The 14968-nt window shown below is 37.7% G+C and overlaps 2 protein-coding genes across 2 annotated transcripts; both read left to right on the top strand.

The window, feature by feature from the left end:
• The first annotated feature begins 344 nt into the window (after positions 1-344).
• On the top strand, positions 345-2025 carry LOC107869168 (probable LRR receptor-like serine/threonine-protein kinase At4g36180). The gene is made up of 2 exons (XM_047411515.1): positions 345-1152; positions 1883-2025. The coding sequence occupies exons 1-2, from the start codon at positions 345-347 to the stop codon at positions 2023-2025; spliced, it is 951 nt and encodes a 316-aa protein (XP_047267471.1).
• Positions 2026-2617: 592 nt separating this feature from the next.
• LOC107868286 (receptor kinase-like protein Xa21) lies at positions 2618-3751 on the top strand. Its single transcript, XM_016714942.2, has one exon. It carries the CDS (start codon positions 2933-2935, stop codon positions 3446-3448), a length of 516 nt encoding a protein of 171 aa, XP_016570428.1. The 5' UTR covers positions 2618-2932; the 3' UTR covers positions 3449-3751.
• The last annotated feature ends 11217 nt before the right edge of the window (positions 3752-14968 follow it).

The raw sequence follows: 14968 nt of genomic DNA, 5'->3' as shown, positions 1-14968 counted from the left end.
ATATATTAATTCATACATATCTTTTTTACATATAGTAAAAATCTAACCTTACACATCATTACTATCCATATCTATATTCCTACCAATTTATGCAATTATGGAGAAAGCTTTTACCTCTTTTCTCTTAACACTCTTGTTGCTTCACTATGTTATGATTAGTTCAACCATGACCCAAACCAACAATACCACTGATCAATTAGCTCTTCTCTTAGAAATCACAAATCCTTTCGGACCCTTCTCACATCTTGGATGAAAGATGGTCTCCCGCTATTTCTGTTTGCCAATGGGTGGGAGTCACTTGTGGTTCTCGTCACCAACCAGTGTATTCCTTGAATCTTTCTAACATGGCTCTTACAGGCAGGATTCCCCGTGAATTTGGAAACCTCTCATTTCTTGTTTCTCTTGACTTGGGAAGCAACAATTTCCATGAAAATTTGCCTCAAGAAATGACACGCTTGTGTCGACTTAAGTTTCTTGATTTAAGTTTCAATAGCTTCAGCGGGAAGGTTCCCTCTTGGTTTGGATTCGTACACCAACTTCAAGTTCTAAGTCATAGGAATAATAGTTTCACTGGTTCCATCCCTTCTTCATTTTCTAATATTTCCACACTTGAGACTTTGAATCTGAATTTCAATTCCATAGAGGGTCAAATCCCAAAAGTGATTGGAATTCTTATAAACCTTAGAGAATTAAAGTTGAGGGGTAACAAGCTCATAGGCTCTATTCCCCTATCACTCTCGAATGCCTCAAGGTTAGAGACTTTGGAGATATCTTTAAATTCACTTCAAGGAAACATTCCAGAAGGGATCGGCAATCTTCACAACATGAAAATGCTATCCATACAATATAATCAACTTACGAGTTCTATACCATTTACAATTTTCAATATCTCAAGAATTGAAATCATTGCATTTATAGGGAATAGCTTATCAGGATATCTTCCCAATGATTTATGCAATGGTCTTCCGAAACTCAAAGGGCTTTATCTATCCACAAACAGGCTTCGCGGTTATATGCCTACAAGCCTGTCAAATTGTTCACAACTTCAAGTATTGTCTTTATCTGAAAATGATTTTGGTGGACCAATACAAAGTGAAATTGGAAGATTGAGTAACTTGCAGATATTACAACTCGGAACTAACCATTTCACTGGTACGTTCCATCTTATGAATTCTTGTATCTAATTGCTTTAGGATTTTATTTTATTACCCAGTAATTGCAGGGATAATTTGACTTATTGAATAATTAAGGTATCTTATAAATTTTGTGATATTAGGCATGGAGAGACGTCAGATTAATGGCTCTGTTCAAATATATTTATCTTCTATACGCATTTTTTTTTCTTTTAATAGTTTCATATCACCACGAGAGGTTGACAACTTAAATAGAGACACAATTCTTATATCTTAGCAAAAACCGATTGAACCAACAATTTAAAATCACTAGTAATCCACTATATGTGCTTCCAGGTGAAATACCCAAAGAGAGAAGCAATCTCATTGAGTTGGAGATAGTCTTAGGAATAATAGATTTAGTGGTTCACTTGATATGGAGATCTTCAACATATCCAGGATGAGACTGATTTCTCTTTCATTCAATAATCTGTCAGAAAGCCTCCCACCAAACATAGGTTCTATTTTACCCAACATAGAAGATCTTTATCTGGACTTAACCAATCTTGTTGGGACTATTCCTCATTCCATCTCCAATTGTTCAAAACTTACTATTCTAATGCTTGCTGGCAACAAACTCACTGGCTTGATTCCCAACTCACTTGGATATTTGACTCGTCTACAGTTACTAAATTTAAGGGGAAATAATTTAACCAGCGACTCGTCATTAAGCTTCCTGACTTCCTTAACCAATTGCAGAAATTTAACAGATCTTGAAATATCTTTCAACCCGCTAAATGGCATGCTTCCAGCTTCCATGAGGAACCTTTCTACATCTCTTAGAAAATTTTACGCCAGCAATTGCATAATCCAAGGGCGAATTCCAAATGAAGTTGGGAATTTAAGCAGCTAGTTGGACCTTAGACTTTCTGGAAACAACTTGGTCGGATCGATTCCAACATCAATTGGCAACTTGAGAAACCTTCAGGTCTTCGACTTGAGTAACAACAAATTAACAGGATTTATTAGAGATCAGATATGTAAATTGCCGCATTTGGGTGATATTTACTTGGGTCAAAATCAACTTTCAGGGATATTAGTTCCCTTAGGGAGATACATCTGGATTCCAATTAATTGAGTTCCAATATACCATCAAGCTTAGGGGACCTTAAAGATCTAGTGGTTCTTGGCTTATCGTCAAACAACATGGTTGGTTTTTTACCTCCTGAAATCGGAAAATTAAAGGCTGCAACACGAATTGATCTGTCGATGAATCAATTCGCAAATGGAATTCCAAGAGAAATTGGAGGGTTGCAAAATTTGGTGCAGCTTTCTTTGAGGAACAACAAGTTGCAAGGATCTATACTTGACTCAATGAGCAACATGGTAGGTTTGGAATTTCTAGACCTTTCTGATAATAATATATCGGGAACTATTCCCATGTCGTTGGAGAAACTTCTATTCCTCAAATATTTCAATGTTTCTATCAATAAATTGCATGGTGAAATACCCTCAGGGGTCCTTTCAAGAACTTCTTAAGTAAGTTTTTCTTCTTTAATGAAGCATTGTGTGGTTCTTCAAGTTTTAGTGTTCCACCATGCCCCACTTTATCAAAGCATAGATCTAGTAGGAAAGAAAAGTTTGTTCTATTTCTTTTGCTTGGAATTGCACTAGTATTTGTTCCTATCACCTTGGTGTTTTTCTGTATAAGAAAAGGTAAAAGAGCTCCTCAACAAGCTGATTCATTGTCTGCCATAACAAGAGAAATAATTTCATACTATAAATTGCTCCAAGAAACTGATGCGCTTAGCGATAGTAATATGATTGGTTTTGGAAGTTTTGGCTCTGTCTACAAAGGCTTTCTTAGAAGTGGAATTTCCATTGATGTTAAAGTGTTAAATCTTCAACTAGATGCAGTATTCAAGAGCTTTGATACGGAATGTGAAGTTCTGCGTAGCCTTCGCCATAGGAATCTCGTAAAAGTCATTACTAGTTGTTTCGACCTTGATTTTAAGGCTTTAGTGCTCGAGTATATGGATAATGGGAGCCTTGAGAAGTATTTGTATTCATACAACTTATTCTTAGACACCATGCAAAGGCTAAGCATAATGATAGATGTGGCATGTACATTGGAATATCTACACCATGGGCGCTTGTCGCCTGTGATTCACTGTGATCTTAAGCCGAGTAATGTCTTGTTGGATGAGGATATGGTTGCCCACCTAAGCGACTTTGGCATTTCAAAACTACTTAGTGAAGATGAGAGTGATTTATACACTAAAACTTTTGCAACATTGGGATATATTACACCAAGTACGTCTCTTTTCTGCATTTGAACATTCATGATTTTTCTCTCTTTTTTTTCCACCAAGAAAGCTTATATTGCATCTTTAAATTAATTGTTTGACTTTAGAATATGGACTGAATGGATTGGTCACATAAAAAATGTGATGTATATAGTTATGGGATCATGTTGCTTGAAACGTTTACTTGGAGAAAGCCTAATGAGTTTGTGTTCTGATGCAGCATGGTAAAGTGGTATCTTATACGTCTAGGCAGTTAAAGTTGCATGAGCGAAACTACCCCACTCATGAATTGGAGTTAGTGGCCGTGGTGTTTGCACTTAGAATTTGGAGGCATTATCTCTATGGGGTGCATGTTGATATTTATACTGACCACAAAAGTTTACAGTATATTTTCTCGCAGAAAGAATTGAACCTCAGGCAGAGGCGTTGGATGGAGCTTTTTAAAGACTATGATATGATCCTGCACTACCATTTAGGCAAGGTAAATGTTGTAGCTGACGCTCTCAGCAGGTTGTCTATGGGCAGCTTTTCTCATGTTAAAGAGGGTAAGAGAGAGATGGTGAAGGATATTTACCGCCTTGCAAATCTGGGAGTGCGACTCTTAGATTTCAAAGATAGAGGGGTGATTGTTCATTAGATAGCTAAATCATCTCTTTGTGCTGAAGTCAAAGAAAAGCAGGCCGAAAATCCCATCTTGATGCAGATTAAGAGAGGTGTGGATCAACAGAAAGTAATGTCATTTGAGATTGGTGGCGATGGTATTCTGAGATATCAGGGTAGATTGTGTGTGCCTAATTTAGATGGGTTACGGGAAAGAACCCTTAGGGAAGCTCACACGTCGAGGTATTTTGTTCACCCAGGCTCTACAAAAATGTATCACAATTTGAAAAACAATTATTAGTGGAATAATATGAAGCGTGATATGGCTAAATATGTTGCCAAGTGTTTAAATTGTCAGCAAGTCAAGGTGGAACACATGAGGCCAGGTGATACTTCTCAAGAGATAGCATTGCCTTTATGGAAGTGGGAAATGATCAATATGGACTTCATTACAGGACCTCTGAAGTCCCGAAACCAGTATGATTCTATATGGGTGATTATAGATAGGCTGACCAAGTCAGCACATTTTTTGCCTGTCAGGACTAACTATTCGGGAGAGGATTATGTTAAGCTGTTCATCGCAGAAATAGTTTTTTTGCATGGGGCACCTGTGTCTATCATATCTAACCGAGGTACGCAGTTTTCTTCTCAGATTTGGAAATCTTTTCAGAAAGGTTTAGGTACCCAAGTGAACCTAAGTACAGCATTCCACACTCAGACTGATGGGCAAGCTGAACACACCATCTAGACCCTTGAGGATATGTTGAGGGCCTGCGTAATTGACTTTAAAGGTAGTTGGGTAGATCACTTGCCATTGATAGAGTTCGCTTATAATAATAGCTTCCATTCCAGTATTAAGATGGCACCATTTAAGGCGTTGTATGGTAGGAGATGTAGGTCTCTAATAGGGTGGTATGAAGTAGGTGATACGCAGATGTTTGGGCCTAATCTTGTTCACCAGGCAATAGAAGATGTGAAGCTTATTAGAGAACGACTTACAACAGCTCAAAGTCATCAGAAATCCTACGCCAATATTAGGGGGAGAAAGTTAGAGTTTGAGGTTGGAGATTGGGTATTTCTTAAGGTTTCTCCCATGAAGGGATTTATGAAATTCGGAAAGAAGGGTAAGCTGAGTCCTCACTATGTAGGACCCTACCAGATTATAAGAAGGATAGGTGGAGTTGCGTATAAACTAGAGTTGCCTGCAAGTTTGGGTGTTGTCCATCCGGTATTTCATAAATCTATGCTGAAGAAGTGCATTGGAGATCATTCATTAGTAGTACCCGTCGAAGAAATCAAAGTGACAAACTCTTTGTCCTACGAAGAAGAGCCGGTAGCAATTTTGGATCGCCAAGTTAGAAAGTTGAGAAGCAAAGAGATTGTTTTGATTTAAGTGTTATGCAGAAATCAGAAAGTTGAAGAAGCTACTTGGGAATGAAAAGATGACATGAGAAATAGATACCCAAATTTATTTGATCCGGCGAGCGAAGTGATGGAAGGTACAATCCTTGTCCTATTCTTTCTATGCCTTTTTTTCTTGAAATCATGCTTGCCTATTTTTTTTCCGCATCATCATTCCGGGATGAATGATCCCAAGGGGAGATAATGTAATGCCCCGTAAAATTTCGTGCAATACATTATCTCTTATTAGAATGTCCATGGAATGAGAAACTTGAAAATAATTCTAAGTGTTAAAGAGATAGTTTTATTTTTAGCTCTTAATCTTCGAAGATTTTATTTTTGACCTTCCCGACCTTCGTTTTTAGACTTTCTTATTATGTTACGATGGGGCAAGGTTGTAGTACATCTCGAGTGAGTTTTGGGATTTTTAGACGAGCCTAAGGGCACGTTTGGGTGTCAATTCCAGTAGAATCGGGCGATTAGCCCGCGCTGCCTGGTATATTGCGGGGTTGTGTTAGGATTAAAGGGGGATATATAGCAGGCGCCGCCCCGTTGGATCGCGCGTGACATATCAGGCACCGCCCAGTGAACTACGCCGCTCTAGGCCAGGCGACGCCCGCCTAATCGCGCCAGGTCAAATTTCAGCATTTCCTACCTGTTTCATTAAGGGTATTTTAGGTATTTTCCATCCCCTATTATCTTAAACACGGGATTTAATCCCTAGAAAGCCAAAATACAACCACATTCATCAAATTTTCTCAAAAACACTCTCTAGGGTTTCAAAATAAAAACTAAGTAGTTCAAGATTCAACTGTAGGTTTTCGAAGTTGATCGCATATTTGGAAACCCCAGGTCGTAGGCTTCAATAAGCATATATTGTCTTCCTAATTTGAGGTACGCAGGATTTTCCTAAATTCTCATGGGCATAGAAATCATGTTTTAAGAAAGGGGTTTCTGAATCCATGTACATATTCATGTTTTAGAAGCTTTAATGATATTGTTTTGGCCTTTTAGCTTACCCCAAAGTGATTTGAAAGTTATATAAAGATGTATGTATGTGTTTAAGTCTTGAAATATGAATTGAGAGCATGATATATATGAAATCCCTCTTTTGATGTAATTTTTCCCAATGTTTCACATGATATGGATTGTTTTGAAATACATCTTGAAAAGCATGTTATGAAAAGTCTTAAATAATGATTTTGGATTATGATTTTTGCTTTTAAAAGAGATAGGATTGTTTGTATTGACAAATGGTGAATATCCATATAATGAAAGAGTGCATGGTTTTGCCAAAAGCACATGACCACCATATGTTTTGAAAAGTTTTTGCATAAGTTCTGTCTTATGTTTTGGGACATGAAATCTTTTGTACTATTTGCATGCTTGGTGGTCTGAATTGAGTTTTTATGAAAGAATTATGCTTAATACATTATGGCTCAGAAATAGAACTTGCAAGTCTTGGTATGACGATACCAAATTCAGACAATGCCATAATAGACCCAGACAAATGCAAAAATCAGACTTTATCAGATTTTCATGTTTTAGAACTTCAGATTGATGCATGCTCAGAAAAGGCTAAAATAGGGCATAAAGAGAGCTTAGGTGGTTCCCCGAAGAAGGCTTGGTTCAGATAACTCATTGCCCAAAATCGTGATTTGTTGATCCGGGTATATTATTATATGTTGGCTTAGTACCTTGTGGCGTATCAGACTCAGACACTCCAACCTTGCGACATACTCGGGTTGGGGGCTTCCCCGCTGAGTTAATGGCAAATTCCATATAGCCCGTGGAATATCAGACTTGTAGGGGAGCTCCACCTAACTCCGAAGTAATACAAAGATCAGAATTGTTTTGATAAGAATGACTTATGATTTTCGAATGATGCCCATGTGTATCCAGAAACTATTTTTATGCATGATGTTTGATGAAAATTTACTCTCATTTATTAGATATATATGTGTGTGTGTGTGTGTGTGTTCAAGTACTCTATTTTGGATTGCTTCACGTGCCAGTACTTTTGTGCTGACCCCCTCCCCTCCTCCAGGTTTTGAGGCACAGTCTAGGGGTCTAGATAAATAATAGATATTTCAGATCGCAGATCAGATAGTGCAGTGGTGAGCCTTCTATGATCCAGAAGGCCTGGTTATTTCAGATAATTATCTTTAGTTATGTTTTAGTCTACTGGGGGCCTTGTCAAAGTTTTCAGACGGTTTGTTTAGTTCATAGTAGAGATTTCGCAGACTGAAACAGACATTATTATTCAGACACATTTGCGAATCTCAGCTCAGTATTATGATCGTATTCATATTGACCATGTTTCCGTATTAAATTTCTATTTCCGCATTTTCATTTATTTTATGGATGTTGTGCATGATTACCAGATAGTGAAGGGTGTTCCGTACCTTCATTAGCTCTCTTCATTAGCTCCTAAATTCTCATTTTCCGAACTCCCTATCTGATTAGTGACAACAATATCAGTATCCTTGTTGGCCATAACCTTCTCTTAGACTTGGTGCAATGTGGAGGACCAGCCAAAAATGCCACAAACCAACCACCTTAAAATAACTGAACAAGAGATAACAAATGCGTTAGAGTTCAACACTTTTTGAAAAACCTCTCTTCTTTTTTTCCTTTTTGAAAATATCACAGAACCCGAGAAGGGAGCTTACGTATCTCACCCTCGAGAGGGGAGAATCAGGTGTATGTAGTTCGTAAAGCTTGACCAAAAATGACCAATCAAACTCTTTTTCTTTTTCTCTTATTTTTTTGAAACTTTGAGAAGAAAAGAAAATAACAAATTGTCAAAAGAATTGACGAAATCTTTTAACATTTTTCAGGTTTAAATCCCTATACAAAATGAAACCTATAATTACCAAAGAAAAATCTTTTTGGGTTTTCAATTTTTAATTTCATAAGAAAATAAACTTGAAACTATTAAAGGAAAATCTTTTGTGGTTTTCTTTTAGAGATGTATATGACATCTACTCTAAATGAATAATGAAGAAAAAATCTTTCTGAATTTTTCAGATTCCTATACAAAATAAAACCTATGATATCCAAAGAAAAATCTTTTTGGGTTTTTGATTTTGAAATTCATATGAAAATAAAACTTGAAACTATTAAAGGAAAATCTTTTTGTAGTTTTCTTTTAAAGATGTACATGGAACACCTACTCTAAATGAAAAGTAAAGAAAATCTTTGTAGATCTTTGAAATAAGATCCCCGAATCCACAATAGGCTGCCTACGTATTTCACTCCCGAGAGAGGAGAATCAAGGGTGCGTAGTTCATCCAGATAGGACAATTAAGGATTAAATAACCGACTGAACCCTGACTTGAGAGACGCGACCACAAACAAAAGATGAAAAACATCAATAAAAATTTTTTGAGTTTTCAAATTGATACTTAGCCTAAAAAAAATAACACCAACAAATATGAAAAGGAAACCTTTTTTGGTATTTTCATTATATGAAATGTACCAAGCTTCTACCATTTTTTTTGAATTTCTTTTATAAAAATTTTCTATTAAAGAAAAAAATCTTTTTGAAATTTTTGAATTATGAATGCTTGATACAGAAATAAAAGGAAAATCTTTTTGATATTTTTGATAAAATGAGTGCGAAAGGTAAAAAGAAAAATCTTTTTTGAATTCTGAATTGTGGAAAACAAAAGTCATAAAGAATCCTAAAAATTACGAAACTCTTTTTTGATTCACCTTTTCTCTTATATCTTTTTTTTTATTTTTCATGCCTACACACCTTTCTTTGATTCTAGCACATGCTTTCCCCAAATCAGTCTATCAAATGACCCCGTTACCCTCAAAGATGCAACAATTAGCACGTAGAGATGCTTTAGAAGTGAGTCTCTTACAAAGGATCAAGTGGGTCCCGCTAGATCTTAATATGATGCAGATAAGCATGACCTAAAGGCTGACCTACGTTGGGATCCACTAATAAGGCCATTCGGGGGAGCATATGATCGATAGTGGTTGTTTTGCTTTCCACCTACTCCATATAACCGACGGATCCCCCATCTAAAATAAGGGTGACTCAACTAGAGGTCATGGACACACGTGTACTGCAGACTTATTGTAGAAAGAATGACTCGGGTTATCCGCATGATGCCAGATATAAAGCGGTAACACATAAGATAAAAACTGTAGACACGTAGCACATAGGTAATCAACAATGATAAAACAATAACACAAACAATGTTTATACACCCATAATGTCAAACTAAGCCGATACAACTTCAAAAAGAGTCGTCAGAGCTGTCACACCCCTTTTTTAACCAAAAAAAATAATTTTTAAGTTTGAAAGAATTTTATTATTAAGTGACAAAATAAAGATTTATTGTGAAAAGGACCTTTTATATTAAAAACTCAGAATCTCCACTTGGCATAAATCGAGTGTGCCAAATCACCCTTGGATATCCTTTTTCAAAATAAATTTGACACTTTAAAACTGATCCACGAACGGAGATTCCGATTAAGGAATTCTATTGATCGAGTGGAAGGTGTTAGGCACCCCTCGATCCCGTGGTTCGAGCATGATAGCTTGGTAGAGCATATCAGCTAGTATGATGCTATGAATGTATAAAACCACATAAAACACACAAAACAATCAATCAAACCAACAAAATAAAACAAATCCAAAATAAAATGTCCAGTCCAATTATTACAAACTGGAATATAAAAATAGGAAAATGTAAACCTACTTTATTCTAGACTAATCCTAAACTACACTCCAATGCTTTACCCAACGCCTCGGGCTTCATCACGAATGTCCTTCGAGTACAAGATACTACAGGACATTCTCCGGTGAATAAATACAAATGAACTTGGGGCATTCCCCGGCTAAATGAAGACATTTTCAATCTTTGCGATAAAGTATAAAGAATCATTCACTCCCACATTCAAACTTTCAACAAACTATAATCTCTAAATTTGCCTACCCATTTGACGGCCTAACGCATAATACTATCGTGTTCAACAATTATCGTTCATTTTTAAATCGATAAATCAATCAACGATGCAACAGGCCAATATTCAACATTTATCGACTTTCAACTCTCGCCCCAAATAATCGATTTTAATCCTTAATGTGATATTGTTTCATCACACAACCCCTAATCAATCCATAATCAAGAAATCAAACACCGAATTAAAAAAAACAATAATTCACATCATCACAGATCAACCAACATAACGTGTTTAATTCAAAACATCGAACATGAAAAATAATGAAATAAATAAAAGTAGGAATAGAATTAGACCTCGATTAGAAGGTTTCGAAATTCAATAGTACTTCAATGAAAGGACAGAATCCACGTCGAAGAACCTTGATTCTGAACCTCCATTCGAACCCGAGCTCTGGTATGTATCCTTTTTTCGTCTTCCACTAACCCAAAACAAAAATCGCGAAAAACAGATGATACCCGAACACAATTTCCAATTAATTCTCACTTGGAATAAACTTGAATAGTCAGTCATAGAGGATTTCGGGACTGTGATGGGTCTATCCGATGAGCTCAAGTCAATTCCGGAGTAGAGTTCGCCGGAATAACAAAAATGCAAGTTGCGACTAACAAATTTCGGTCCGATTTTGCTAGTTTTCAACTAGTGGAGCCGATTTTAAGTCTCTATGATGGAATTCGACGAGGATTGGATAATTTCGGCGAGTTGGGTGTGTTGGATTTAAGGGGGAACAGTGATTCCGGCAAAACTTCGTCGGAATTTCAGAGTAGTGCGAACTAATTTCCATCCATTTCTCTCTCTCTACTTTTACTCAATTTTACCCCATTTCCGTTTCTCCTCTCTCCCTGATTCTCTATCCCTCTTCGTTCATGGTATGTGGGGGTATCGTGTATGGTCTGTGTGTGAATAGAATTGAGAATGGTGTTGTTGTGTAATTGATCAAAAATGAAGGTCTGGTGTGTATTGTGCTGTTATGTGGAGTGTATGTGTATCTCCCTTGTGGAAAAGATGTTGGACCATATAATGGCTATGAGAGTGTATGCTTGTGAGGTGGTAAATTACAATGGGCCCCTATTTTGCCGTGCCTTTTTGTGTGTGTATTCTTTTTGCAGAGTGAGGATGAGTGATGAATATCCTCTGTGGGGTCCGTGAGAATGTGTATATATTATTGTTATGCATCTGTTGAGGGGGAAAATGGGAAAAATATGAGTAGGGTAGGGGGATTGGGCAGGGGTAGGGTGGTGAGGTGGGTGAGTTGGTTGGGATCGGGTTGTTAATTTGTTAGGAAGTTTGTTATTTTTTTATTTTATGGAGGAATAATTACACGAGTTAGGGTACATGGTGAGACGAGGGTAAAAAATGGATAAATTGGATTTTTAGGAGAGACAAAATTAGGTGTCTATAACCACCAAAATGGCCCCAACGGACCACCCACATCTTCTCTATAGCCCATTGGGGAGCCTATCTATTTTTGCATAGATCCGGCAACAAGCCCTAGGCTTACCCACCCTACCGTGGTCTGACATCCACCAAAACTAGTCAAAAATGGCTCCAAATCCGTCTATTAGTTTTTTCCCAAATCCATCACCGATCCCCGAGCCCACCTACCAAACTGTGGGATAACACCCACCAAAACGTGCCAGAAATGGCCTGTTGGCATTGTTTTGCCTGTTTGGACACCAAAATGGACCTAACAGCCCTATTGGACCACCTAAAGCTGCTCCACAACCCGTCTTAGGTCCGCCTGTCAATTTTTACTAAGATTCAGCCTCTGGCCCTAGGCCCCCCATTGAACCGTGGGCTAACACCCCCTGAAATGAGCCAAATACAGCTTGCTCGCGCTGTTTTGCTTGTTTGACCATGAAAATAGCCTCAGTGGCCCTACCGAACAACCCACATGTTCTCCACGACCCGCATGTCAATATTTGCCCAAAGCCAGCACCGATCGCAGGCCCACCCATCGAATTGTGGGCTAACACCCACTGAAATGATCCAAAATGGCTTATTCCGTTGTTTCGCCCATTTGACTACCAAAATAACCCAGCGGCCTCCCCAGGCCACCACATCTACTCCATAGCCTACCTGGGGGGAGGGGGGATGCTTATCAATTTTCACCTAGATTCGGATCCAGGCCCACTCATCGAACCTGGCTAATACCTACCAAAATAGGCCAAAAATGGTTTGTTCGCACCGTTTTGCTCGTTTGACCACCAAAATGGCCCTAGTAGCCCCGTCGGACTACCCACATTTGATTCACAACACGTCGGGAAAGGGAGAATGTCAATTTTTTCCCATATCCATCATTGAGCCTCAGGACCAACCACCGAAAGAAGCCAAAAATGGCTCGTTCGCGCAGCTTCGCCCATTTGACCACCAAAATATCCCCAATGGCCCCGCCAAACCACTAGTCTTTCCTTATTCAAGATTGATGTATATTAACTATTATAGTACTTATGTTTCTTTTTTCTAGTGGCTCTTGTACTGACAATACTAGGTCGTCGGATGTTATTATTGTCTTTATCTATCTTTCAGACTATTCTTATTACTTAAATTATTGTTGTGAGTCTTTACATACTAATTTTTGGCTTTTATGCCCTTTTCCCACTAAATTAAACCATTGTTTCTAGCTTTGGTCAATGGTTTGGCTTACCTACTGTCAGGATAAAGTGTCATCATGACCTGTAAAACTAGTTGTGATAGGGCTAACACCTACCGAAAGTCACAAAAAAATTGCAATTCCTGATGTTTCGTCTGTTTGACTTAGAAAATGGCTACCCTAACCTCCCTAAACCAACTCGATCCATTTAATAGTCTTTCGGGGGACCACTCGAGAAGACTTGGCTAAAATTCTTCCTGGAGCTCAATCCCACCCCCCAAATCATGGACTAATATCCATCGAAAGTCAGAAAAAAACCTGCAATTCTAGACGTTTTGGCTCTTTGGCTTGGAAAATGGATCCCTCAGCCCCGCCAAACCAATATGATCCATTTAGTAGGCCATTGGGGATTGCTCAAGAAGTTTCGCACAAAATCATTCACGGTGCCTGGGCCTGCCTCTCAAACCGTGGGTTAACACGTACCAAAAGTCGCAATAAATACACGATTCCTATTGTTTTGCATGTTTGACTTGGAAATGGCTCCCTCGGCTTCACCAAACCAATTCAATCTACAAAATAAGCCATTGGAGAACATTTGAGAAGTTCCGCCCAAAATCCTTCTAAAGCACAGACACCTATCAAAAATCTCAAAACCCCCATAATTCTAGTCATTTTCCCATTTAATTTGGAAAATGACTCCCCGGCCTTGCAAACTAACATGCGGTAAGGAGACAGCTTGAGAAGCTTCATTAAAAATACATTTCGGAGTACGATCCCACTCCTCGAACCGTAGGCTAACACCCACCAATACTCACAAAAAAATTATATTTTTTATTATTTTGCCTGTTTGACTTGAATCCATCGGCCATGCTAGAAAAACTCGGTCTATTTAATATGTCGTCCGGGGATCTCCCGAGAATTTTTAACCAAAATTATTTTCGAAGCACGAGCCCACCCCCCGAACCATGGGCTTACGCCTACTGAATATCCTAAAAAACTGCAATTCCTACCATTTCGCCCGTTTGACTTGGAAAATGTCTCTTCCAACCCCGCCAAATCAACCTGGTCTATTTAATAGGCCATATGGGGACCGCCCGAGATGTTTCAACCAAAATCCTTCCTAGTGCATGAGCCCACCCCCCGAACCATGGGCTAACACTAGAGGTGTACAAACCAAACCGTCAAGTCAAACCAAACAGACAAACCAAATCAAACCGAGAAAAAAAACCGACTTATGGTTTGGTTTGGTTGGTTTGGCGTTGGAAAAAAAATCCAACCATTCTTGGTTTGGTTTGGTGTTGACCAAAAAAAATCAAACCGAACCCGAATCAAACCGACATAATATATATATATATATATATATATATTCTAACTTTTTATACATAAAATATTAATTATAATCTACTTTTTAAATACTTTTTCAACTAATTTTAGTAATTTTCAATAGATTGAAAGTATGATGTAGATATATATTCAGATTTGGGTCTTTAAGTTGTAATATTTGTCCATTAATTGATAATCAAATGATCCAAAACCTAACATAAACTTAAAACATAAATTTTTCACTCTCCACCTCACTTTTTAGTTTCAAGGGAGTTTTCATCTCCTCTTTTTTTCATAATTGTGGTTTTTCATTAGCACATGAGTGAAAACATATTTGATCTAGTCTTCGATCACAATATGATTGTAAAAATTAAAGATTATAAAAAAATATCAAAAAAACGAAAGAACCGACTAAAACTTAAACCGAAAAAAACAATTTTATGTTGGTTTGATTTGGTTTACATTTTTAATAAACCGATATGATTGGTTTGGTTTTTTTTTAATAAAATCTGAACCAACCCGACCTATGTACACCCCTAGCTAACACCCATTAAAAGTCGCAAAAACCTAGTAATTCTTGTCGTTTCGCCGTTTGACTTGAAAAATGCTCTTGCCTCCCCACCAAACCAACATGACACTTTTAATATGTAATC

This window comes from Capsicum annuum, chromosome 4 (genome assembly GCF_002878395.1).
Source record: "Capsicum annuum cultivar UCD-10X-F1 chromosome 4, UCD10Xv1.1, whole genome shotgun sequence".
Taxonomy (NCBI): domain Eukaryota; kingdom Viridiplantae; phylum Streptophyta; class Magnoliopsida; order Solanales; family Solanaceae; genus Capsicum; species Capsicum annuum.
Note: the sequence above shows the minus strand (reverse complement) of the source record. Positions and strands in the feature narration are given on the sequence as shown.

Excerpts from the sequence above, each read along its gene's own strand:
- LOC107869168 (XM_047411515.1), top strand. The coding sequence starts at position 345 with ATGGCTCTTACAGGCAGGATTCCCCGTGAATTTGGAAACCTCTCATTT. Across the intron at positions 1,153-1,882 it reads CGGAACTAACCATTTCACTG|ATCTTGAAATATCTTTCAAC; the intron begins GTACGTTCCATC and ends GAAATTTAACAG.
- LOC107868286 (XM_016714942.2), top strand. The coding sequence starts at position 2,933 with ATGATTGGTTTTGGAAGTTTTGGCTCTGTCTACAAAGGCTTTCTTAGA.